The 26,106-nt window shown below is 43.1% G+C and overlaps 2 protein-coding genes and 1 long non-coding RNA gene across 3 annotated transcripts in view; 2 read left to right on the forward strand and 1 right to left on the reverse strand.

Annotated features, from left to right (window-relative positions):
* Positions 1 to 8: 8 nt before the first annotated feature.
* On the reverse strand, positions 9 to 7,395 carry LOC112487766 (uncharacterized). Its single transcript, XR_003051172.1, has 3 exons — positions 6,943 to 7,395; positions 3,512 to 3,581; positions 9 to 3,440 (listed from the first exon to the last, which is right to left on the reverse strand). It is a non-coding gene; the product is annotated as an uncharacterized LOC112487766 (long non-coding RNA).
* capzb (capping actin protein of muscle Z-line subunit beta) lies at positions 5,479 to 16,541 on the forward strand. The gene is made up of 9 exons (XM_008319844.3): positions 5,479 to 5,706; positions 10,267 to 10,356; positions 12,302 to 12,423; positions 12,671 to 12,784; positions 12,879 to 13,020; positions 13,167 to 13,283; positions 13,374 to 13,439; positions 13,683 to 13,759; positions 15,364 to 16,541. Exons 1-9 carry the CDS (start codon positions 5,704 to 5,706, stop codon positions 15,449 to 15,451), a joined length of 819 nt encoding a protein of 272 aa, XP_008318066.1. The 5' UTR covers positions 5,479 to 5,703; the 3' UTR covers positions 15,452 to 16,541.
* A 1,897-nt stretch (positions 16,542 to 18,438) lies between these two features.
* The window catches only part of celsr2 (cadherin, EGF LAG seven-pass G-type receptor 2), a 72,945-nt gene continuing 65,277 nt past the window's right edge, over positions 18,439 to 26,106 (forward strand). The window contains exon 1 of the mRNA XM_025060342.1: positions 18,439 to 22,368. Coding sequence (XP_024916110.1) covers positions 18,840 to 22,368 — 3,529 coding nt within the window. The 5' untranslated portion in view covers positions 18,439 to 18,839. The remainder of the gene's footprint in view (positions 22,369 to 26,106) is intronic.

Here is a 26,106-nt window from a genome sequence, read left to right on the forward strand (position 1 = left end):
ACTTTGCTCCTCCCGCTCTTTAACGGCTGCAGATGCCGAACCTGGACCTCATTCCAAACCAGCAGGAGTTCAAGTCTCCCAGCTCATTAACACACACAGAATTACCGCCACATTTTTCACTTCTTAAACACAAAGGTGGGAAAACAGAGTGAGAACGACGTTTCCTCCGTGATGAGTTTGTTACAGAACTCTGATGAGTAGCTCTTCGTCATCTCCACCTCTTCATCACACAGAGAACACGACGTGTCATGAACCCCTGACAAACACCTCACCTGGTGTTCTATCCTGCTCCAATTTTTGCACTGAAATAGAATCTTTACATTTAAAATATTTAAGTCAAAGTAGAAAGTCCTTTTGCTGCTACATTAGTTTTGTTTCTTTTTTATAACAAAGCTTGAAGGCAGAAGTGTTTTCCCATTTCAAACAGGCCCAGCAGGTGGCACTAGTGTAACTCAGAGTCAGCTGAGCTGCTCATAAAATCCAACGAAGAAGTTGATCTGTATCTGAAGCTAACACAGTTAGCCTAAGATAAATAGAAGTGAGTTTAAAGATAACTACGGGTAAGTCATTAATAGCTAAATGCTATCCTCCAAGTTAGTTGTCAACTAATGTAACCTAAAAAATTAAAAAGAAAAAAAAGAGCGAAAAAGGCTAAAAGAATATGAATTAGCCACAAGCACATGTGAAAGATAGCTAAATGATATCAACAGTTAGCATTAATGTACGTTTGCCAAACATACATAAAGGTTATCTAAAAAGACAGGGAAAAAAGAAAATAAAAAAACTTTAGTTGCCAAAAATAAATAAATAAATAAATAAAAGTAAAAAAAAAACGGTGAAATTGTCCAAAAGATCATTTTAAACTCCGTCTAAAGTTCGTCCCCAAATGTGAACTTGTCTGGGAAGTTAAAAGTGAATTTCCAACCCTGGTTCTAATGGAGTCTAAATATGGCCGCTGGATCGATGTAAATCTTTTGTAATGAGGTCTGCGGCCGGGGAGCCATTATCTCTGATGTGGGAGTTGGTAAAAAGCTCAAGTCTGCAAGACAGCGCTCATTAGGAAGAAAATAAGAGAGAGAGTAAATACAAAAGAAAGAGTAAGAAGGGGTGAGGGAGGTACAGAGTGGACAGGGACGTCCTGACACTGTGGTCCAGTGGACGTGGCTCTGGTCCATCAGAGGTCGTCGGGACGTTGAGGTGGAATGTGTTTGTGTTCTTAACTTCACCTCGCTGCAGGCCGCGCCACACCCAGGCCCGGCCGCCAGCACAGAGAACACATAAAAACAAGTATTTGGGCCCCTCACAGTCTTAATTGGATTCAGAGAGCTATGCAGCATGACCTCTGAGCCTGAACCAGAACCTCCGCAGACCGCTCCCTGCTACGAAAAACCAAACAGCAGACGCCACCGCAGACGCCGCCGTACGTCCTCATTATCAGCGCGGGTCGACGGACGCGCTGCTCTCTCCGGCTCCTGGTCCAGGAAAGACTGACGTTAAAATCCATTTGTGGCGTTGCCTTCTCTGAGCCAGAGCGCTTTTCAAACCTGTGATTTTTTTATTTTTTATTTTTTCCACTGACAGAAATACAGTAAAAGTCCAGGCAGAAATGTGAGGGTAGATCAAGACCTGGTTTTGGCTTCGCTCCTCCTGGACATCTCCAAGTGGGATGGATTATATCAAGGCAGGAGTTTTATAACTCGCAGGCCCTGACGGAGCACGTCCAGAGCCGCTCGTTTACCGCTGGTTTCCGCAAACAGGATTGATGAAGCATTCGCTTCCAATCATCGTGATTCATTGAATTATTTCTCTGGAACGGCGCCACCGCTAAATGCCAGCAACAGCAGATTACGTCAAACAAACAGCATTGGAGCGCCTATTGTTTGGGTTTAGCTCAGCTCTAATGAAAGAAATGATGTCAGCCGCTCCGTCATGGTGTTTAACAACGGCAACACAACTGCCAGCTGCTATTACAAAACCCCAGCTTTCAATTGTGCAGATCAAATTCCTCTTTGTGTCTAAATTTCTTTTCAGCCTCGTCAATATTTCTGAGGGTAGAGCGGCGGCTCCTGCAGGGGGCGTCGCTACGGCGATGACGTCCGCTGTGCATAGGTTACAACTATGTTGTGCATCTTCATCCAGTCTTTACAGGTCGGTCAGGGCCAATTCCCACAGATGTGGGTGAACATTGTCTGGTGAAGGTCAGATTTTTAGTGAGTCAACATTCAGCCAAACACAAACACAAAAACACACACACAGTCAGCAGAACTCTAACTCAGATTTACTGATTATGGATTCCTTTTTTCAAAAAAATAATCCAGTCATACCCCTTTACTTTTTAATTAAAAAAAGAATCTGGCACTTGGCAGCTCTGATACTAACAGAATAAAGTCCAAAAGATGTTTGATTTTGAGACTGTGACGATCCTCCACTAGCCGTTAGCGTTAGCCTCCTGCTCTCTCTACATGTTCACGACATGACAGTTCTCTTCTCCGGGTTCAAAGAAATGCCACTCTGCAGATGTTTGTCTTTGTGCAAGAAAACCTTCAATTCGTCCAAAACTGACATCATCGCTGTCTCTTTGCAGACTCTGTGCCAGTCTCAGTGTTTCATTGTCCTGTGTTACTGCAAACACAATAACCAAAATCTGATCTACAAGGACCTCCTGCTGACAGACCCCAGGCTGATCTGCCCCCCGTGGTATTTAAAAAAAAAAAAAAAGGACTCAGACCAGGCTGGAAGTCATGAACTAAACATCCATCCATCCATCCATCCATCCATCCATCCATCTTTTCAAGCTAATGAAGCTTAAAATAAAAAGTAAATATTGACACCTTTTCCAAAGTTCTACAAACATGAAACTCTCTGATGGACGAAATGCCTTCAGATATTTTTACAGTTAAATTAATGATTTGTAGAAAAATAACCACTGAGTTTTTTTTTAGTTTGCCTTTAACTTTCTTGATCTTATTTGACTTTAAATGTATGAAATATTGAAGTCGAAGTTCGAACAAAAGCAAATTTTTATACATTCACAGTCTCTGAAACCTCAGCCAAAAATCAAGTTCCTGGTATTTGTACTGCTCCTGCTGAGTCGACAGAAGTTAAAACATCATTAACTCACTCCGTTTTGTTACCTGCTGTTATTCAAGGATAAAATATTGATTTAGGCTGTAGGTGATGTGGGGAGAGGAGGGAGATAAAACCTGAGAAAACACGGTCCGAGTCGGAGTCTACCACTTTGTTCACACACTCCTGCAGCAGATTACACTCAGGCTCCAGGGCAGAGAGCTCTTTTTAATTACACTTGACTTCCAGTATAAATACATTTTTTTATCCACTTCAGGCCTAAGTTTAAAAGTTCACGGTTGAACTTCAGTGAACCGTCCCACAGCGGTGCACTCGGGGTCAGGCACCTGCGACGCCGTCTCAGAGGTGAGTGGCTGCAGAACGTCAAACGACATCGATTTAGAACGAAACAAAAAAAAACAAAACAAAACAAGAACAAACGAACCTGTTGTTGCAGCTGTTCCTACGGCAGCGTTCCCATCGACGTCTGTGTTCCTCTGCCACGGTGTCTACTGCTGAAGGAAGGACACACACACACACACACACACACACACACACTAGGTGTATTCAACAGATAATGAAGAGCATCTTCTTGTGTTGTCAGTCGTGGCAGTAAATTCACAACAAACAGCAGATTTTTCCTGCAGCTCCATTTGTTGAATTTGTTCATATTGACTCTATCTCCAACATCAAAAACTGATTTAAAATGTAATTCTGTTGTTATAATTTAAGCAGACCTATAATCTGATTCTATGTAGAGCAGCAACGACAGAAACTGTAAACAGAAAATGGAAAAAAAACCCTGTGATAATTCAACATGATGGTGATCGTTATGTCCTAATTAACTGGTTTCAAATCAGTGTCAATGTGATGGTGATCGTGTTCATGCAACATTTTTTATTATTTATTATTATTTTTTAAATGTAGGTTTGATGCATTCCTATGTACAAAACAGATTTTGACAGATTATGAATTCATTTATTTTTAAAGAAGATAAAACAACAATGAGACCCAGTGACTTCTCAAAGTTTTCTTTATATTCCTTCGCCCTCGTGATCCTCAGCTGTGGCTGTGCTGAAGAACACCCACGGCATTGTCTTCATGTTTAACTGCGAGGATAGTTTTCTTAAACATGTACTATTTTGACGAGATTTAGATTTACTAGTTCGTCTGATAAAATGTTGTGCTGTAGTCACCGTCTGTCGTTCAGAATTCCAGGCCTAGCATGTATGATTTTGTAAATGTATCATGTTCCTGTGTGCAATATTACTATCTGTATAAATAAGGTGGTTATGATAAAGAAAAAAGAGGAGAAAGTCCTTGCAATGTTTAGAAAAATGTGGCAAACACAAAGGCAGTGAAAGAATTCTCTGTTGACGATTTCTGAGTCAGTCGATTTGGAATTCTCTAATAATCTCTTTGGCCTGGACGATCATCTATTGTAGATGTGGCACATTTTTCTGCGGAAATTGAGTTACACCATACTTTAATAAAAAAATGTGTGTAACTACAAAAACACTTCATGCATTCCGATATCCCACTGATTGTTTTCAGAATTGTATCTGGATTTTGCTTCTCTTATGAAAATTCCTGAAGACTAGATGGTGGAAGTCAAGGTTCTCCTGCCCACACACAGTCAATAATTCACAGATGTTGTCGGGTTTCAAACCCACGATCTCCATTTACAATAAAGAGAGGATGCAAAAAAAAGCCACATTTCTACAATGGGATGTTAGCTTTGATATGAAAATGCTCTGATAGAACAAATGTAGACGCGTATGAAGGCTCGCTGTTGTTGTTGTTGTTGTTGTTTTGAGAAATAACCCTAACGCTACAGGGTGTGTGTTATTTATAAATGTATGCAAAGAACTCATTATTTATTCAAAATGAAGCTAAGATTTGAATGTGAGTGTGAATGCTTGTTTGTCTCCCTGTGATGGAGTCAACTGTCCCACGTCTTCACAAATACTCATTAAACATAAGTGAAATTACAAACCTATAAATGTAATAGTAAAATAATTGTTCTAATTCTGATTATTGAAATTGTGTTACTTTGCGTAGTGGATTAATGACAATTCGGTTTGTAATATTCGTTTAATTGCTATTAATTTAACTCATATCTTTGCTTTTCCACGTTAAAAAAATGTAATATAAAAATAGATAGTATCATAAAAACATATATAATTATAAGAACGCACTTTAAGCCTCTTCTCTGCACTCGTGTCAGACTGACATTTATCAGTAATAAGAGGTTACAGAGCCTTTCTCTCTCCCTCTGTGCCTCGCTCGCTCTGTACAGCTCTGTACAACACTCCTCCCTTTCCATACTTGGCAATGCACTTCTTGCTCCATCGCCATTGGCTGCTGCTGAGAGAGCCCTGAGTGACCCGGATGTGCAACCCTGGCCCTGTTTTCTGCTGCTGCCTCCTTCCTGTAGCCCGGTTGAGGAAGTGAATTTCGCTGACAGGGCTGGGTTCAGTGAGGGTGAGGCGAGTAGAAAAACATCTTCCGCGGGGGTTCAAAAAACGGACAAGAAACGACAGAAGCCAGGAGCGTTTTGGTAACGGAGGTTCAAGCTAAAGTGCACGGCCATCGGTGAATTCGAGCTCCCCTTGCCCCGCTGAGACCGCCGTAGACATGGTAAGGGCCGCGGCAGAGCTGCTGGGAAAAAGGGGGCTGCTGGGAGCAGGGCTGTGTTGCTGCTGCTGCTACTGCTGTTAGCCGAGCGGTAACGGCTGAGCCGAGCTGTTGTAACCGGAGACATGACGTGGAGTATAAATCACCGGGCTTCTTATAACCTGCTCGGTGTACTGAATCTGTATTTAGCAGCCGTTAACGACTAGCCTGAAAGCTCATACAATAGCGCAACATTAAAGCTGTGCTGTTTTTTTTCTAGCCTTCAGCTAGTTAGCGGTTAGCTGGGCTAGCTGCTTCGTAGGTACATAAAGTTAGCACAGGATGTTTTGGATTTGACACAAGTTCGTGAGCAGGATCGGGGCAGTGTCCTAATATAACATCTTCTCACACACTCATACGTGCACACAATCCTCCAGCCGTGCACACGCGCACACACACGCACGACCAGGCTATAATAGTCCAGAGCCGGGTAGCCTGGAGCTAAAATAAGACTGGCTGCTGCTCCTATTCCACTCCATGTCAAACTGTCAGCCTTTACTTCTGCTCTTTACTGCATTTGAATCGTGGATCCGTTTTTTTCCTAGTTTCCTCCCCTTTTAAACATAGGTTGTAGTGACATTACTGAAAACCTTTACATATAATATAAATAATAATAATAAAAACATTCAATATGACAATATTATAGCATGAATAAACATTGGCCTGTAATTGTTCCAGCTATTATGAATGTGTATTATCATACCACACAGTAATAGTACAGCTGAAGTACTCTCCTCCAGGGAGCTGAGGTCCTGCTTTGTTTACTGCATCTTCTTTAGTGTCAACATCATTATTTGAGTTGCTCTCCTGCTATATCTTTGCTCTATTTTTTTTCTATTTAAGCAAATGTTTGTATCCTTTAACTTGCAAAAGATAAGAGAAGAAAAACAGGCAGAGGACAGCATCCTGACAGGAACAGATCCATCTATACTTTACTGCATTCCCTGACATTTTTTTTTGTACATTTGCAGTACTGTAAAGAGCAATATTGTGCTTTGTTTACAAATGTGACTTTAACAAATTATTCTATTCAATTATTTTTACACAGATTCTATGTTTTGAACTAAATGTTGAATCAGCCTTTACCGGTCTGAAAAAAAATTGCTGAACATTTGAAACGTAACTCCTTCTGCAGAGAAGATTTGTCTAAATATGGGAAGTCCATATGGGATTTCTCCATTTAGTTGCCCTCATCCTTACCCTCATCCATCCTGTTGCCTCGTCCTTACCCTGAACCCAAAGGTTGCAGGTCTGAGACAGTGTTTACACAACGATAGGAGTGCCAGTAAACACAGCGTCAAGGCTCGCAGGTGTCTGATGGAGGAGACGGATCCATCAGCTGTGGGAGGTTCTCAGGCAGACTGAAAGCAGAGGAGGTGGCAGGAGAGAGTGTGAGGAGGAACTGCTGTTTCGTTTATGGTCGCACAGAAATGTTTAGAGAAGCAGGGTTCTCTCTATGAACATGTCTTTTGATCAACTGGCGGCTCAGTGTGCACACATGATTCACACTGAGGGTTTGATACAGACAAGAATCATTAGTTAAGAGTTTTTCAGTATTTTAGAATGATTGAATTTTGCACTCCTGCTTGAAAATGCCCTTTTTGTCTGCAGTTCTCCAAGGGTAGATTTTTATTTATAATTATAGAAATACTGACTTAAGTCTCCAAGGGTAGATTTTTATTTATAATGATAGAAATACTGACTTAAGTTAATATAAATGTGTTTTCGTTCCTTGGTTTATAATAAGTTTATTAATAAACATAGTTATAACATTAATTGTTAACATTCCCATGTAGGTACCATTTACTATGTGTTTGATTAAGTGACTTAGCCATTGTTGAGGTTGAGATTGGCAAATACTGATGCCCAAAAAGAACAGCTTTAACATGACGGTCTGCTTCAACAAACTTCTTCCTACACATTTTTCAACACATTCCCCAGGGTTTCATGTCGCGGCTGGTCTGTCTTCCTCTGTTTGCTAATATCCTGCTGCTTACTGCATATTTAAGGGAGGGGTAACCCCTGGGGGCGGCCTCTGCTATGCAGTTTGCTCAGTTTAGGCCAGCCAAAATATAAAAACCAAAGATAAAGACTTTAGGCCTTGTCTATGAGCAGTTGGTTACTCCAGGATTTAACTGACAGACACTGACAAGCATGTCAGTTCAGTAGGCATCGAAGAACGAGACAAAACAAGGTCCAGTTGACGGTTGTTATGATGAACGTATCTGTTAAAGCAAAGACTGCAGACGGTGGTTATGGTCCAGCAAACAGTTTGTCACAAAACGTTTTCATTGGTTCAGTTGTCATGTTTATCTTCTCGTAGGGTTTTTTGCACCACGCCTTACCACGAACAGAAAAGATGCCAGTCAGCCGTCGTAAAAACATGAAAGTACAGCAGAAATTCAAAATGTCAGGAACAAGTAACAAATCTCAGTCAGGAACAAATTCATGACCATCTCTCTGTCTTATTTCAGCAAAAATGAACTGCTTCTTCCCTTATGAAAGTAATCCACTTTTATAATTGTATTACTAACCAGACTGAGATATTTATGTTTGGACTGAAGACTTTGGAGAATTTAAAAGATTATCACTTTGTGTTTTTCCTACAATCTGCGGAGTTTATGCCCTGACAGACGGTGGCGGCTGATGTACTGTATATAAATGTTAGTGTTTAAAAAGGAACTTGTTTCATTCAGAATAGAAAGTGTACATTCTAAACTTCTCACTTCAAATGTAGGTTCTTGCCGGTTACTTTCCACTGAGTTGTGTTCCGCATGACTTTGTCCACCGGCGAAGAGAGAGAGAGACCAGTTCTCAAATTGTTAAAAAAAACAAACAAAAAAAGCTCATGGCATTAAAAAGACGGTTGGGTTCAGAGTCAGACGTCCATATGGGCTGATAAGTCTGTGGTCGATGTTCTGGATATCTGTGTTCAGTCAGTCAAACCCTTGACAGCAAATCCATGAACAGGATGCACGGCTTGTTAACGTAAATAGAAAAGTGCTGGTTGTACGGGATCAGAACGTTTTGTACGAGAACACCAGACATACTGCAGCCCTGTTCCTTAGTAGTTAATGCAGTTTATTTCTATTTTATGTCTGTTTGTTTATGAATAGATAAATGTAAGTCTACGCATTTAGAAGAAAAAAAAACAGACAATCTCCCAAAAATTGTGGAACTAAATAGCTGAATTACTTTACTACTACTACTTAATTTGTTTTAACTTTTTTTGTATTAAAATGACTAAATAGCTGAATTACTTTACTACTATTACTTAATTTGTTTTAACCTTTTTTGTATTAAATTGCTTTTCTGTGTTTAACTGTAAATATTAAAAGTATTATCTGCCCATAATCTTTATATGATATGGACATGATGAGATCTTGAATAAATGTCTGCCCATAATCTTTATATGATATGGATCTGATGAGATCTTGAATAATTGACACACTTTTTTAATTCAGTAACATCCTCCTTTTCAATAAGACCTGTTCACGTGACAAGGGCTCCGTCTCTGAAGCTGATACTGTGTCTGTCACTGTAATCACCCTCTTACTGCACCCACAGTAATACTAGTTGGGTGTGTATACTTCCTGTGCAGTGGCTCATCTCGTACCATCGTACAGAATGTAGCAGCACCGTATCATGGTCTATTGCTCTGCTGCTGAAGTAGTTGAACCATGTGTGCTTGGCTCTGTGGAGTTACACTAGTGTTCTCTACACCATCTAACACAACAGGCCCTTTTTTTAAGTATATTTTGCAAGTGATTGTAATGTTTGGTGGTGGAGATAACTGATCTGTAGGTGGCAGTGCTGTACCCAATCGCTTGTCTGATGCTTGTGAAGGTAGAGGGAGGTCAACATGAAGCCTTTATTTTGTGCCAGTGCAGCGTGTCCTCGGACCATTGCGTTCAGATTTTTTTAGCACCACCTACAGGGCAGGGAGGGTATACCAATTGTGTTTGTAAACAGTCGACTTGAGTTACTCATCTACACCACATCATGCAGCATGTGACAGAGCAGCAAAAACCAAGACTGGATTTAGATTAGTATTACAATACCAATGTCCGAGCAGCGAACTTTGGAATTCATCTGACTGTAAGGACGGGTCACTGATTTGGTGTCCGTTCATTCAGACACTTTTTTTTTTTTTTTTATCATTGGCTGTAAAGTGAGTCTATGTGAAGAAATGTTAACAAGAACAAAACAAAACCTTTGGCCGATTTTGATTTCCTCTCATGTGGTTGGTGGGACTTGTTGATAACAATTTTCAGTGATTACAGTTTTCTTCAAATGATGAAAAAGTTTGAGGTTTTGCTCAACTAGGTCATAATGAAACCTTTCCCACGGATGGTCAGTCATAGGTTTTCTCTTCAGTTCATCCACTTTCAAATTAAAGTGTTCCTGTGCAGCCTCCTGTCTGAGGAATAAACGCTTGTGCAATAGGTCTGCAAAAAAAAACAAAAAAAACAATTGTGTACGTTCAGTGTCATTAATGTCCTCTGTCTCGTTTGTTTGTCTTAGGCTGACCACCAGCTGGACTGTGCTCTGGACCTGATGAGGCGTCTACCGCCTCAGCAGATAGAGAAGAACCTCAGTGACCTCATTGACCTGGTGAGTCTCCGGCTTCACTAACAGGCAAAAACACCTCACCGTTTCAGTGTAGAAGTGGTTCACATTCAGAGCATTGTTCACAAAACAAAAGAAGAAGTGGCTTTGAAACCATAACAATTAAATAAAATAAAAAAGTACCTGAAGAGCCCGGGCCTGAAGTCCTTCCTCCACCAGGTATTTACGTCCTACCACGGAGCTACGCTAACAGTTTCAGCTTTGGATCCAAACAGGCAGAAATGACATTATTTCTTTATAACTGATTAATTAGTGAACAGTTTGACCTTTTGTTTATGAATTTATGAAACGCAATCTCTGAAATAAAAGTTACTGCTTAGGCTGAAAAAAGGTGAACTCCAAGTATGTGAAGAGGCTCCGGATGGAAAAATGGACCAGGCTAATTAAGATAAGTTAATTAAGAAAATAAGATAATAAAGATAATAAATGAACTCTTTACTACAAAGTCCCGATAAGTAATAATAAAAAAAAACTTGATTTCTTTGATTTCACAGTCCCTTCTATATGACTTTATGACCGTGTTTTTATTTGATAAATACATGGGGCAGCGGTGGCTTGGTGGGTAAGGAAGCGGTCTGGAAGGTTTCAGGTTCGAGTCCACCAGCAGCCAAGTTGTGGTAACTTGGCNNNNGGTGGACTCGAACCTGAAACCTTCCTACCACTGAGGTGCACTGAGCACACTGCCCCCTGCTGACTTTGGTGATGGGGTTAAAATGTGCTGTGTCACAATGACAAATAATTCACTCCCTCTACATAATTTAGACCAAAAAAACCTATTGACTAATTGAAAAAAAAAAAAGTTTATATATTGATGACCAATTAGCCGATCAAGTGATCATTAGTATTAGGCATGTATTAAAACTGCTGATACTGTGAACATTTTAGACCTGATTTCACAGATGAGAAGATACACAGGAAGTTTTAGTTTTATATTTTTATTTTATTTTTTTAAGGTCAGTTCACCATGTGCCTCTGTTTATCATGTGGCTCTTTGCTGCTGACTGATTGGCTAAACACCTAGATGTGCTAACTCCGTCGTCCAATACTATTGTATTTACATTCAGGGGAAATTTTACTCGGTTCCTTTGACTCAAAGTCTGTAATCAGAAACCAGAGACACACTCTTTGTTCTTTATTAAAATAAAAAACAAGAACTTGTTTTGTGACTGAATTCCTTCCTCTTTCCCCCCACACCTTTACCTCCTCTCTCTCTCTCTCTCTGATCCTCACTCAGCCTCTGGTAGTTACTGATGATTATCACAGCTGTCAGTCACTGGCAGTGCCACTCACTGTTAGAATCTCTTCCTGGCCAGAGTGACTCAGCTGAAATCACCTCTGTCCTTCCTGTTTGTCCCACAGACCTTTTCTTTTTTCTCTTCTTTTTTAACCCTGCCTTGCCTTGACTTTCAGTTGTATGTGTGTGTGTGTGTGTGTATCTACGTGTTGGTGGTGTGTGTGTGTGGGCCGTGTCTGGAAAACAGGGCCTCCTTTGTGTCCGCGCTGTGGCGAGGTGGACAGAGGGAGGAGGGTCATAAGTCGCTGAGAAGTAATTTGTACCTCCTTATCCTATAGATATCCCGTTTCAGACGAACATTCTGTCCGGACTCCACACAGTGCCCTCTGTTGATGAAGTGGAATGTGAAACCTTTCAGTTTTATCAGGAACATTAGACGTGGAGACGAGCATTTGTAGTTCCAGTCTCTGTGTGTGTGTGTGTGTGTGTGTGTGTGTGTGTGTGTGAAGTTGTGGGAGGTTGTTTTGTAAACTGGCAGGAAGTCTTTTTAACGAGTGAAGATCTTGTTTTCATGTGTCTCAGCGGCCCAGATGTGCAGCAGAAATGTCTTCATTAATTCCAACTTCCTGTTTGTGTGTGTGTGTGTGTGTGTGTGTGTGTGTGTGTGTGTGTGTGTGTGTGTGTGTGTGTCTGCAGGTGCCCTCTTTGTGTGAGGACCTCCTCTCCTCTGTGGACCAGCCACTGAAGATTGCACGAGACAAGGTGGTGGGAAAAGACTATCTGCTCTGTGATTACAACCGAGATGGCGACTCCTACAGGTCAAGCATCTCACTGCATCAGATCATCAGAAATCAGATGATTACCACATGTCAATTATAGGGGAGAAAAAGCCATTTTTTACAAAAATTTAATTTGACAATTAAATGTAAATTAATTTACCTGTAAAGAAAAATGTTTGGAAACGTTTTACTTTTTTTTAATTGACATCATTTGACCTGACTTTTTTTTTTTTTTTTTTTAGAAAAATAGTACTGAATTGTGTGTGTGTACTGTATATCTCACCAGATCCCCGTGGAGTAATAAGTACGACCCACCCATCGAAGACGGCGCCATGCCTTCAGCTCGCCTGAGAAAACTTGAGGTTGAAGCCAATAACGCCTTTGACCAGTACAGAGACCTGTGAGTTTCACTGAAACAGTTTTGTCCAGTTTTTCTCTTTCTTTTTTTTCTTGCAACCTCAGAGTGACCTCTGACCTTGATTTTGGTTTTTAAGGTACTTTGAGGGCGGTGTGTCCTCTGTGTACCTCTGGGATTTGGATCATGGTTTTGCTGGTGTTATTCTCATCAAAAAGGCAGGGGATGGATCCAAAAAGATCAAAGGGTGTTGGGACTCCATCCATGTGGTGGAGGTGCAGGTGAGGATCGGTCCAGGTGGCGTTCGATCTTATTTGTATTTGGCCTAGATTCTCATTCAGTTAAAATCAGGAGCAAAATTACTTCTTTTTTTTTAAGTCGAGTACTTTCTGATTATTTTTTTTTTCCTTGTTACTCGTGTGATCAGGAGAAGTCCAGCGGTCGCACCGCTCACTACAAACTAACCTCCACCGTCATGCTGTGGCTCCAGACAACCAAGACCGGCTCAGGTACCATGAACCTGGGCGGCAGCCTCACAAGACAGGTACGTCAGCGACACCGCTGCTAACGTTCCTGGCTGTGTGTCCATCGTTTCCCTAACTGTGTATGTTGTTTTTTTTTTATTTATTCACAGACGGAAAGAGATGAAACGGTCGGAGAATCCTCACCTCACATCGCTAACATTGGCCGCCTTGTTGAAGTCAGTTTCATTCCCAGCATCCTCCTTGTTTGCTGTCTCCTGTTTCCTACTTAAGACTGGAACATGTTAAAGATGTTGTACTTCTGTGTATCGTTTTTCTGCCTCTTTCCCATGTAATGGATTAACCTGACCTCTGACCTGACAGAGAGGACAGCACGGCCTCGTTATCTCTGATTCTCCTGGATGTACAGTTAACAGGCACAAATGCTGCTGAGCTAAAGAGGTTTTCCGCTCTTGTTCCAGGATATGGAGAACAAGATCCGCTCCACACTGAATGAAATCTACTTTGGGAAGACCAAGGATATCGTCAACGGACTAAGGTAATCTCCACGCTGCTCAGAAAATTAGATTTGGTTTCTTCCTCCGCAGCAGGGTCTCCAGGCCGAGAGCAGCTTCGATCGTGTCTCCATCTGCTGCTGACCTTCAACTCTGTTACTTTATTTTTTTTCCATTTCTACCGTCTGACTTCATTTTAACCCACTTTATGTTCAGTATTTACTTTATCTCCTGTTCCCTCCAAACTCCCCCTCCTCACCCCTTCCCTGAACTCCTTTATTTTTTTCCATTGTTGCCTTTTTATCACACTTCTCCGCTGCTGTCCTTATTCTTGTCTGTCCCTATCATCAACCCCCTCTGCCTCCCTCCATCAACCCCCTCTGTCTCCCTCCTCCTCCTCTCTGATCCAGATCTATTGAGTCTTTGCCTGATAACCAAAAGTATCGGCAGCTCCAGAAGGAGCTGTCACAGGTCCTCACCCAGCGTCAGATCTTCATTGACTAAAGCCGGAGGTATAAGCTGGCATGTGGACGCCTGTCCGTGTGTATGGGGGGAGTGAGGGGGTGGGGTTTAACCTGTGCATGTCTTTGCACCTCCGCTGCTCGGTCTGCAGCCGTCTTGTGTGAGCACGTTAATGCAGGTGTGATCTAACAGACACCGTGTGTCGAGAAAAGACTGCTGGTTCTGTAAGTACCATGGAACAACTTCATTCGGATTTAAGGTTTAAAATCTTCAACATGTCGGACCTTCAAAAACAGAGAACTGTTCATTTTTATTTGACTTGTACGGGTGTGTATTAGCAATACCATATGTATCACGATACGGGCAACGGTACGATATATTGAGATGCTATAGGCTCGGTGATTCTTTTTTTTTTTTTTTCCATCATAACATCAGTTGAGATGCTATAGGCTCGGTGATTCTTTAAAAAAAAATTTTTTTTAACATCAGGTGAACCAACACCAGGAATATTTGGGAATTGTTCATTTAAAAAAAATCCATACAGTGCTGTAGAAAATTGATACACAAACGTGAAACAAAATATTGCAATATTTCAGTGTATCAATATTCTCTTACACCACTATTGACTTAAATAAACCCCTTAACCAGTGGAACCAATATTCTCTTACACCACTATTGACTTTAATAAACACAGTAAACCTCCTTAACCAGTGGAAACACTTCTGTTTTTTTCAGAGCTTATCATTTCATTTTCTTATGTACGGTCTAACGAATGAAACTGTGATCGACATGAAATGTTTTTCTTCTGTTTATTATTTTATTTTTGTGGGAGGGTTGGATGGGGGGTTCCCATTAAAATACAACACTGAGTAATTTAAAACAAAAACAAAATTCTAACTCTACGTCTCCAGAACGACTGTTTTTGTTTATATACTGTAGTTATTTTCATGTTGTTTTGATTTGTTTGCATTGCCCTAACATTAATAGTCTAACGTCTGCACTGTGTGTGGAATCAACTGCTGCGTGTCTGAGTGAGTGTACAGATGGAGTACTCTGTGTACTGAGAGTGTACTGTTCTGAGTCAACTGTTGGACGCTCTGTTTTATGCCTGGTCTTTTTGTCTTAATATCTAGTGCTTTTATTCACTTGTTTTTTTTCCTTCTTCTTCTGTGTTTCTCCTGGACAGGAGTGTTCAGACTCTGGCTGACAAGTCAAAGCAGGAGGCTCTGAAGGTCGACCTGATGGAGGCACTCAAACGCAAACATCACACCTAAAGATGCTACTGTTCTTTTGTTCTGTTTTTTTTTTTTTTCGGGGTTTAGTTTTGTTTTTTGTTTTTTTTCCTTCTCTCACTCTGTCCGCCTCATCTCTGCCATCTTTCTCGGGTTTTTTTTTTCTGTCTTTCTCTCCACGCCTGTTCATCATTGCTTCACTCTTTAAGTCTGTGGAGTAACAAAAAACGGGTAATTGCTTGGCTTTTTTTTTTTTTGTTTTGTTTTGTTTTGTTTTGTTTTCTTTGTCTGTCAGCTTCTGTTTTCATGCGTCTCATCTGCCATGAAGCCATTCACTCCCCCCTCTCTCTCACTCCTCACCCCTCTCTTCTTTGTCTCTTCTCTCCCATGTAATGAATATAATGATAGTATTACCACAGTTAATGATAATCTTACAGTGTGAGGGTCATTGTTATAATAATCCCTAAAGTTTCCACAGTTGGCGTGTCCTCAGTCACTTTAAAAAAAAAAAGAAAGAAAAGAAAAAAGATCCACTCGTGGCCCTGCTCTTCCTCCGTGCCGAGGAAAGGGGACATGGACTGTGCAGCCGTCGGTGCAAAGCTCCGCGGGGCCGCCATTATCGTGTACATCAAACTTATTTACTTGCACCTATTTTTGTCGATGACACCCTGATATATTTGTATAGAATTATAACTGTGCTTGTATGACTGTCATTTTTCTGACCGTTGTGAACGGTGCCAACGAGAGTGAAACCCTGGGTCTGCATGCACATGATGCCTGTGTAGGAGTGGTCCTGCCACGGTGGGTGGAAATGTAGACTTATCAAACACGGGGGCGGGGGGGTAGACTGTTAATAATCACTGGGTACACACTCGTCATCGGCCCAGTCCCCCACACTGTACCACACGACACTTTGTCTCTCTTCTGTTCGACTTACTCTGCTCGTCTCTCTTCTCACCCACTTACTTACGTCTTTGTTGGGGGTCACACTCTGTCCTTGTGTCGCAGCTTTGACCGTTTCCGTATTGGAGGGGAATCTTTTATTGTATTTTTGTTTTTGTTTTTATTTTGTAAAGCTTATGATTCATATTGTATTAGAGCCTCCAGCAACAATAAAAAGGGTAAAAAGGTATTCCAAGTTTTTTTTTTTTTTTTTCCATTTTTGAGTCAGTCATGAGCCAGAGGTAACGTAAACAAAGTAATTAGTACTTGTTAAAATCAGGCTTTATAGTTATTCATGTGGGCAACAATTTAATTATACACATTTCTCAATGTATATCAGGTATTTTGAGGACGATTTAATTCTAATGTTCACTTGTCATTTTATAAAGGCAGTCATATGTTGGCTAACAAAAATACCAAGCTAACTTTAGTTAGCTGTTAGCTATTTAGAAAAATATTTTTTTATTACAGATATATACGAAGTTTACCACAAACAATGTTACCACAGTTATCTATAAAAATTCAAATGTATGTTTCAACTAAAATTTAAAAAGAACTCGTCAGTGTGATATTAGACGATCTATTTGAGAACCTCCGGTACACGATAAGAAGATCGTCGTAGAGTTACAGTTTCTGGTATATATCAACGGGGCATCACGTTATCGGTGTTATAGGTATTCTGCAAAAAAGTATTATAATATATATTTTAATGTATTAATATATTAAAATATAATATTGTTTGTTTGTTTGTTTGTTTTTTTGACCGACGACCCGGAAATGAAAGTATCGACGTCACTCAACACTAAGGTGAGTTAATGTCTTTTGTCTTGATATAAAATGTTTCCTTGTATATAGTGCGTTAGTGCGCATTAGTGTGTTTACGCCGTTGAATATGAATATATGTAATTAAATTATATTTATATACTTCTAATTATTCTTTTATATTTTGTTTTCCATCGTTTTTATTAGTGAACTATCATCACTATGTTTGACTCCAAGTTGACGTAAGTCTCCACACGTCACGTCAACCGTCCAGGACTGACGCCATGATCCCCAGAAGATGAAGTTACGGGTTCCATTGACCAAATGTTGTCATCTGTTGCCATCTTGTGGCAGAGAAGGTACCGGTAAAACGTTTTTTCAATTTTAAAACATACCGTTAATGATCCTAATTCTGGTTACATTCATTTAAGTTTTTTTCTTTTGGATAGTAGCTAATTTAGCACAAGTGCTATTGATCCCCTTAGCGTCTGGAGGACTGTGTGGTGACTATATTTCTAAACCACTGAGCTGTTTCTTAAATAACTAACTAAAATAAAAAGAGTGTTTACGCTTGTGTAACTTGATGCCAATATTTATATTATTAATATAAATTTGAACTGTAAAGTTCGTAAATCACCACATATAAACTGTCAATGTGCTGTGATTTAAGAAATAGCGTTCGTGTGAGATAAACTGCTACTGCGGTTTGTCCACTAGAGGTCAGTGATACATCAGCTGAACTTCACAACCGAGTCCCAGTTTAAACCATAGTATTTACTGTATGAATGTTTTGTTTTATTCCTCTACCAATGTCATTATTCTTATTTTATTTTGTTTATTATTAGGCTTGTTTTTGATATAATGCTTTTACTAAAACATATATTAAGGTTGAATTTTTAGATCTCATTCGAAATGTTTCTTAATGTCATTATTCTTATTTTATTTTGTTTGTTATTATGTTTGTTTTTGATATTATTCTTTTACTAAAACAGATATTAAGGTTGAATTTTTAGTTCTCATTCGAAATGTTTCTTGAACGAGTCCTTACTGTTCCGGACATAAAAAAAGAAAAGAAAAATTACACCAGTAACCAACCTATTTCTGAGGACTTCTTGATCACATCTTGTATTGCTAGTACTAAAGAAATACTATGTTCAAAACTTAAAAACAATTTAAAGTAAGTGCGTCTTCCAGCAGGAGATAATTTTTCATTCAGCCAACTCTACTTCTTAAACAAACGTGTCTATTTTCTCAAAGTAAGTGCGTCTTCCAGCAGGAGATCATTTTTCATTCATTTCAAAATTTAAAGTTCTGTAGGCCGGATTAAAGATACTGGCGGGGCCAAATCCTGCCCCCGTGCCTCCAACATACAGGCACACACATACACACACGGAGGGGGGTTATTATAATGAGGAGACTCTCCGCTCAGTAGGAGCAGGAGCCATTTTTGTCATTCATGCGTAGTTGCGCGGACAGAGCGGAGGTGCTGCTGCGGCTGTAGTGTCTGTTTCCACCGGCGTGCGTCTGTGTGTGTTCGTGTGAAAGTGCGCGAGCTCCGGCCAAGGTTTCTGCCTGTTCCTCTGTGAGAACCAGCCGGAGAGAAGTGCGTCCACTGAGAGCATGGCTCCTCTGCAACAAAGGGAAAGTCACGGGCTGAAAGTTTGAAGTCAGGAGCCGTGGAAGAGCTCTCCACTCCGGGACCCGGCGGATCACACACTGAGGAGATATGCACTTCATAACAAGGGATTTGTTTTTCATTTTCTGCTGGTGCAAAGTGCTTTGGTCGGCGCACAGCTTCAGCCTCCACATCAGTGAGGATGCGGGACCAGGGACCGTGCTGGCCGGCGTGGAGCAGGGCGCACGGTGCGCTTTGGATCAGGTTCTCGCGCCGACGTTTTCGCAGCAGTTTCTGGAGACGGACGCGGCTGCGGGCATTGTGTTTCTCTCAGAGCGGATCAAGTGCGCCTCGTTGCGCTCGAACCCTTTCACCGTGTACACGGTGTCGGACTGTAGGGACTCCGGCTTCAGACACCTTCTCATCAGCCAGTACGAGGTTCACGTACACGGTAGGGACTGTTTAAACAAACCTAAAAGAAAAGCTGCGTGGGACATGGACGTCCTCAGTTTACTCGGTCCCCGCTCAGAGTGCCACCAGGCCGGCTCTGCTCTGGTGCCTGTGGCCGGTCTGGTTCCTGGATCACCGGTTCACTGCAGGGTGACTCACAGTCGGGACTTTTACTACTCAGAGGGGACCCTGTTTTTGTCTGAGACTCTGTGCTGGAGACAGGACACCATGGTGGAGTTAGACCTGGTTTGTGACACAGTCACAGAACATGGGCCGAACAGAAAAGTCCACTCCATCATCATCCACTGGCGTGTGGGGCGGGGGCCCTTCCAGCCCACTCACCTGAAGAAACTGTTGGAGAAAGCGTCTCAGTCCGATTCAGGCATAGTGAGCAGGAGAAGGAGAAGCATCAACAACAGCCCCCAGTTCCAGCCTCCCATGTACCAGGTGTCAGTGGCAGAGAACAAACCTGCTGGGACTCCTGTTGTCCTCCTGAAAGCAGTGGATGTGGACGAGGGGGAGGCAGGGAGGCTGGAGTATTTCCTGGAGGCTCTGTTTGACAGTCGCTCCAACAACCTTTTTGCCGTAGACCCCGCCACAGGTGCAGTGACCACGGTGGAGATTCTGGATCGGGAGACCAAAGACACGCACGTGTTCCGTGTGACGGCGGTCGACCACGGCACCCCCAGGCGTACGGCCATGGCCACCCTCACTGTCACGGTGAGAGACACCAACGACCACGACCCTGTGTTTGAGCAGGAGGACTACAAGGAAAGTATCAGAGAGAATTTAGAAGTAGGTTATGAAGTGTTGACCGTCAGGGCCACAGATGGAGACGCTCCTGTCAACGGGAACATCCTTTACCACATCCTCAACAGTAACGGCTCCAACGATGTGTTTGAGATCGATTCAAGGTCGGGCGTAATCCGCACCAAAGGCCTGGTCGACAGAGAGGAGGTAGAAGCTTACATGCTGTTGGTTGAAGCAAACGATCAGGGTCGTGACCCCGAGCCGCGCAGCGCCACAGCTACTGTTCACATAGTGGTAGAGGATGATAACGATAACGCGCCCCAGTTTAGTGAAAAACGTTACATTGTCCAGGTGCCCGAGGACATGGCGCCGAACACGGAGATCCTGCAGATCACGGCCACAGACGAGGACAGAGGAAGTAACGCCGTGGTTCACTTCAGCATCATGAGTGGAAACACCAGGGGGCAGTTTTACATCGACGCTCAGACCGGTCAAATGGACCTGGTCAGTCAGCTGGACTATGAGGCAAACAAAGAATACACTCTCAGAATCAGAGCTCAGGACGGAGGACGACCCCCGCTGTCCAACATCAGTGGCCTGGTGACGGTGCAGGTGTTGGACGTCAATGACAACGCCCCCATTTTTGTCAGCACGCCGTTCCAGGCCACGGTCCTGGAGAACGTGCCCCTTGGATACTCCATCATCCACATCCAGGCGGTGGACGCTGACTCTGGAGACAACTCCAGGCTGGAATACCACCTCACAGACACCACGCCCAACTTCCCCTTTGCCATCAACAACAGCACAGGCTGGATCGTAGTGGCGGCCGAGCTGGACAGAGAGAGCGTAGACTTCTACAACTTTGGCGTGGAGGCCCGCGACCAGGGATACCCTGTCATGTCCTCCTCGGCCAGCATCAGCATGACCATCCTTGACGTCAACGACAACAACCCGGAGTTCACTCAGAAGGCGTATTACATGCGACTGAATGAGGATGCGGCGGTTGGGACCAGTGTGGTGACGGTGTCGGCCGTGGACCAGGACATCAACAGCGTGGTGACCTATCAGATCTCCAGTGGCAACACACGGAACCGATTCTCCATCACCAGTCAGAGCGGAGGTGGGCTCATCACCCTGGCTCTGCCTTTGGACTACAAACTGGAACGACAGTACGTTCTCACGGTCACTGCGAGCGACGGCACTCGCCTGGACACCGCCAAGGTGTTTGTCAATGTCACCGACGCCAACACACACAGGCCCGTGTTCCAGAGTTCACATTACACCGTCAACATCAACGAGGACAGGCCCGTCGGCACCACTGTGGTTGTGATCAGCGCCACCGATGAGGACACGGGGGAGAACGCACGCATCACGTACTTCATGGACGACAGCATCCCTCAGTTTGACATCGACCCCGACACCGGAGCCGTGGCCACGCAGATAGAGCTGGACTACGAAGACCAGGTCTCCTACACTCTGGCCATCACTGCTCGAGATAACGGCATCCCACAGAAGTCTGACACCACCTACCTGGAGATACTGGTGAACGACGTCAACGACAACTCCCCCCGCTTCCTCCGGGACCACTACATGGGCTCCGTGATGGAGGACGTGCCGGTGTTTACCAGCGTGGTTCAGGTGTCCGCCACGGACCGAGACTCGGGTCTCAACGGCCGCGTCTATTACACCTTCCAAGGCGGAGAGGACGGCGACGGTGACTTCATCATTGAATCCACCTCAGGCATCGTTCGCACTCTGCGCAGATTGGACAGAGAGAATGTTCCGGTCTACAGCCTGCAGGCTTTTGCTGTGGATAAAGGAGTTCCTGCCCTGAAAACGGCGGTCAACATTCAAGTGACCATCCTGGACGTGAACGACAACCCGCCTGTGTTTGAGAAAGACGAGTTTGACATCCTGGTGGAGGAGAACAGTCCCATCGGCGTGGTGGTCGCGCACATCTCAGCCACAGATCCAGACGAGGGCAGTAACGCCCAGATCATGTACCAGATCGTGGAGGGAAACATCCCCGAGGTTTTCCAGCTGGACATCTTCTCTGGAGAACTGACCGCACTGATAGACCTGGACTACGAGACGCGGTCTGAGTACATCATCGTGGTCCAGGCCACCTCCGCCCCTCTGGTGAGCCGGGCCACGGTCCACATCAAACTGCTGGACAAGAACGACAACGTGCCCGTGCTGAAGAACTTCCAGATCATCTTCAACAACTACGTCACTGACAAATCCAGCAGCTTCCCTACAGGAGTGATCGGCCGCATTCCCGCCCACGACCCAGACGTCACGGATCAGCTCCATTACCGCTTTGAGGTCGGAAACGAGTTGAACCTGGTCCTGCTCAACCAAAGCACAGGGGAGATCCAGCTGAGCCGGGCCCTGGATAACAACCGGCCCCTGGAGGCCTCCATGAGGATCTCAGTGTCAGGTGAGACTGTTGGATAAGTCTTTGTAATTGCAGACCCACCCAGCCAGTGAAAAAAAAATGGTTCAGTGAGAGCGAGTGAGACAGCAGCTTCAGTCGGGTGTAATTCTACTCTGTTTCTATTTTCCTGCTCCTTTTATTTTCACTTCCCTGATGTAAAAGGTTTGGCCTGGAGGGTCGATGGTCCTTCAATAGTCATTCTCCTATAAGTCAGTCACTATGGATTGGATGAGTCTTTTTTTTAAACCAAAGAAGTAAACAAAAGCCCCACACAGTGTTTGAACACATGAACTTCAGTGTTTTGTGGCTCCTTTTTTCTCCTCGTTTCCATAATCACAAAATCCTGATGGAGCTTCGTCTTCGTCTGGTTGTCTGAGCATGTCTGCCTCCTGTGGGATTCACACTCCAGTAAAACCCACGCTCTGTTTCATTTACATTTGTCTCAATCAGAGTAGAAAGTCAGAGGTTTCTGTTTTCTACCACGTTCGTGGTCACGTTGTTTTCCCAGCGAGCCGTGGGTTGTGGTTTTTAATCTGACAGTAATTCTGACGGTTGCTCCCAGCGCCGGGCTGTTAAAGGCTGATTACTGAGCTGTGAGTGTGTTCTCAGGGACAACGTACAACAAGAGTTGGCCCAGTGTAAATCACTCTTTGTTCCTCTCGGTAGTATGGGATAAGAAAGGTCATGTGTTGTTGTCAGTGAGGCCGAACAATGGCTCAGGCTTTTCATGTTCCCTCCTGTTGTCCTCCTCCCTGAACCACCTGTGTCCCTCAACCTCTCATTTCAGCACAAATTACTGTGTTTTTATTTGCCCCAAATATGTGACTGAACTTGAATTGCACCAGCAGAGTGTGTATGTGTGTTGATTTGATGCAGTGTGATCTGCTGTAAATCTGCCTTTTCCTTGACCTTGGCAGACGGAACAAGACGGATCCTGGAATGTCATTAAGACTTGTAAAACAGGCAATTTTCTCCAATTTCCTCCCGCACGCCCTCCTAAAATATCTCCTCCACGGACTGGAACAAGGCTCCCCCCCCACACACAAATCACACCCCGGCCTGGGGGCGGGGGGGGGGGGGGGTTGGGGGGGGGGGGGGGGGGGCCAACAGCTGTGACTCCACCGAGGACCAATTAGAGGCAGTGTCTCCCCAGAACGTCCAGCACCTGCTGGGGTTTATGTGTCAGTAGCCCTGCAGGAGAGAGAAGGAGGAGGAGGAAGAGGAGGAGGAGGAGGAGGAGGAGGAGGTGTGATGTTGTGCTGGTGTCACTGAGAGACATCTGTAAAATAGAGTGATACAGTCAGAGAGGAGGAAAGTGGTTGGAGAAGGAGTTGGGGCAGGAGTATGAGCTCCTCCTCCTCCAGATGATGCTGACCCCAATTTTCAAATGCTGTCGTCCTTCAGGGACCTCCCAAGTCTTTCCATTATCTTTGCCTTTATGCTGCCTGTTCAGAGGCCCCGTCTGATGGACGATGTCTGCTGCGCTCTTTTGTAGACTGTGCGACTGTGATTAACAACAACTCTGACTGAAAAAAAAAATATGATGGAAATTTAAATGAGCTCTGAGGAAGTGATCCACAAAGAATCAAAAGTCGATCTTTGAAACGAGTCCAGTTCACGTCGGATTGAGGCTTATTATTCATGTACAGTGGACGCCGAGCACAGCACCCGTGTCTAAGACACTAGATCGAATTCTCCCAATTAAAAATAACTAAAAAAAACAAAATTTAAAACAAAAAAATTAAATTAAAAAAAATAAATTATTTTGACATTTTTTTAAAAATATATATATTTAAAAAATGTAATTAAAATAAAAACAGGTTTAAATATATATATATTTAAAAAATGTAAAAAAAAATGTAATTAAAAAAACAGATATAGCGGACAGTGAGCAAGACAGCGCCACAGAGTGTCGGAGAGAAGGATTATATTTTATAAGGATTTTCAAATTCCGGTGGAAAAAATGGAGCTGGGTTGAACACTCGTAACTCGTAAATTTCCTCGTATCAGGATCAAAATCGTGCAACATTTGCAGACTCGTAACATCAAATACTCGTATTTTGGGACGCTCGTACCTAGGGGGCTCCACTGTACAAATGTTATGTTTTGTAGGGAATAAAAATCAGTTTCACAGAAAGCCATAACAAAGACCAGAGAAAACATAAAAGTGATGTACGATGACTCTGTCCACGTCCACGTCCACGTCCTGACTCGTAATAAGGACACACACTTGTGGTTCTTGTTGTACGGTCATTCACATATAGTATTTTCCATCAAACAGCATTCGTCTGGACCCTGAACATGAGGCTTTATAATCATATTCATGTCGGCGTCGTGTGCCGGCAACAAAAGCGGGGATCATGTGATCATAATGAGTCGATTTGCTGCAGCGGTGCGGGAGAAAAACATCCAGTCAATTTCACTGACTTTGAATATTGTTCATTTCACCAGCGTGAGTGTGTGAGTGTGTGTGTGTGTGTGAGACATGTGGACGTCTTGATCAGTGTTGTGGTCTCACTGCAGGATGAGCGTCTGTGGGATTAGACGTGCTGCATCTGTATCCTGTTAGATCAGTGTTGACTCGCTCGGGGCCTGAGCTTCTGTTTCCCAGCTGAGCGTGAGCCTGCATAAGTAAGGCTTTTTTTTCCCCTCGCCCCGCTGTTTTATTCACCCTCAAAGTCCTGTTAATTTGCCTATAGGAAGGACGGCTAATCCAAGGATATCCTTTAATTCCAGACAAAGTCACTCGCAGTTTGATGTGAGGACAGTTCCTTCTCTCCCTCTCTCTCACCCCCTCCCTCCCTGTGTCTCCCATACCTGCATAACAAAGTGACTCACTGGAAGCCACACATTTATATTCATGCTGACTTTAGAAACTCATCCACAACCAAATAATGTCAGCTCTATTCCACTCACATCACACTGCAGATAGGGGGCGTGTTCCGACCGCACGGTGGACGGCGGCAGATATGTTGTGTTTGTGGTCAGGGTGTGCAGTGGACGCCTCTGGGTGCAGGTCTGAAGTGTGTCCGAGGGGGTTTAAGTGTACTGGCGTCCGGCCCGGCCGACAAGGACGGGTTTTTTTATGTGTGAATGTTTTGTGGTTTTTACATGTTGAGTGTAACATGGATATAAATCTGGACCGTGTTAATGTGTTTATGAGTTCTTGGATCCACGGTCCAGTTCAACCTTGGATAAGAGAACGCAACAAGACCGGAATGTTAATGAAAACGTCGTCTCTGTGCTGTGACAGGAGGTCTTTATTATCAACCTGTGGTGGGAGGTTAGGACCCTGAGCTCTCTCTCTGTCTCATCATCTGAGACAGAGGTCAAAGTTCAACTGTAGTTGTGAATCTCTCAGAGGTCAGCTGAGGTCAGGACTGTTACCTTCATGGTGATCTAACTCACCACATGTTCCTGTGGAAATGTTTCATTTTGACGTATCCTGTCAAGAACTCGGGTTTTTGTCAACTTGTATCGGCGGAGTAGAAAAACCCCCTGGTGGAGAAAACGTCTCATTTCATCACTGAACATAATAGAAGGACTGGCTTTCTACCCAAAAAAATTAAGTAAATAATTACGTGTTTGAACAGTAAACGTTACTTTTAATAATCTGTGACAGTCCAGTGTTATAATGTCACAGATTTATATACATACGTACAAATATGTATTTAAACATATACATATGTATATATATTTATATATAGATATAAATATATATGTGTATATATATATATATAT

The sequence above is a fragment of the Cynoglossus semilaevis genome, chromosome 11 (assembly GCF_000523025.1).
Source record: "Cynoglossus semilaevis isolate Cse_v1.0 chromosome 11, Cse_v1.0, whole genome shotgun sequence".
NCBI classification, from domain to species: domain Eukaryota; kingdom Metazoa; phylum Chordata; class Actinopteri; order Pleuronectiformes; family Cynoglossidae; genus Cynoglossus; species Cynoglossus semilaevis.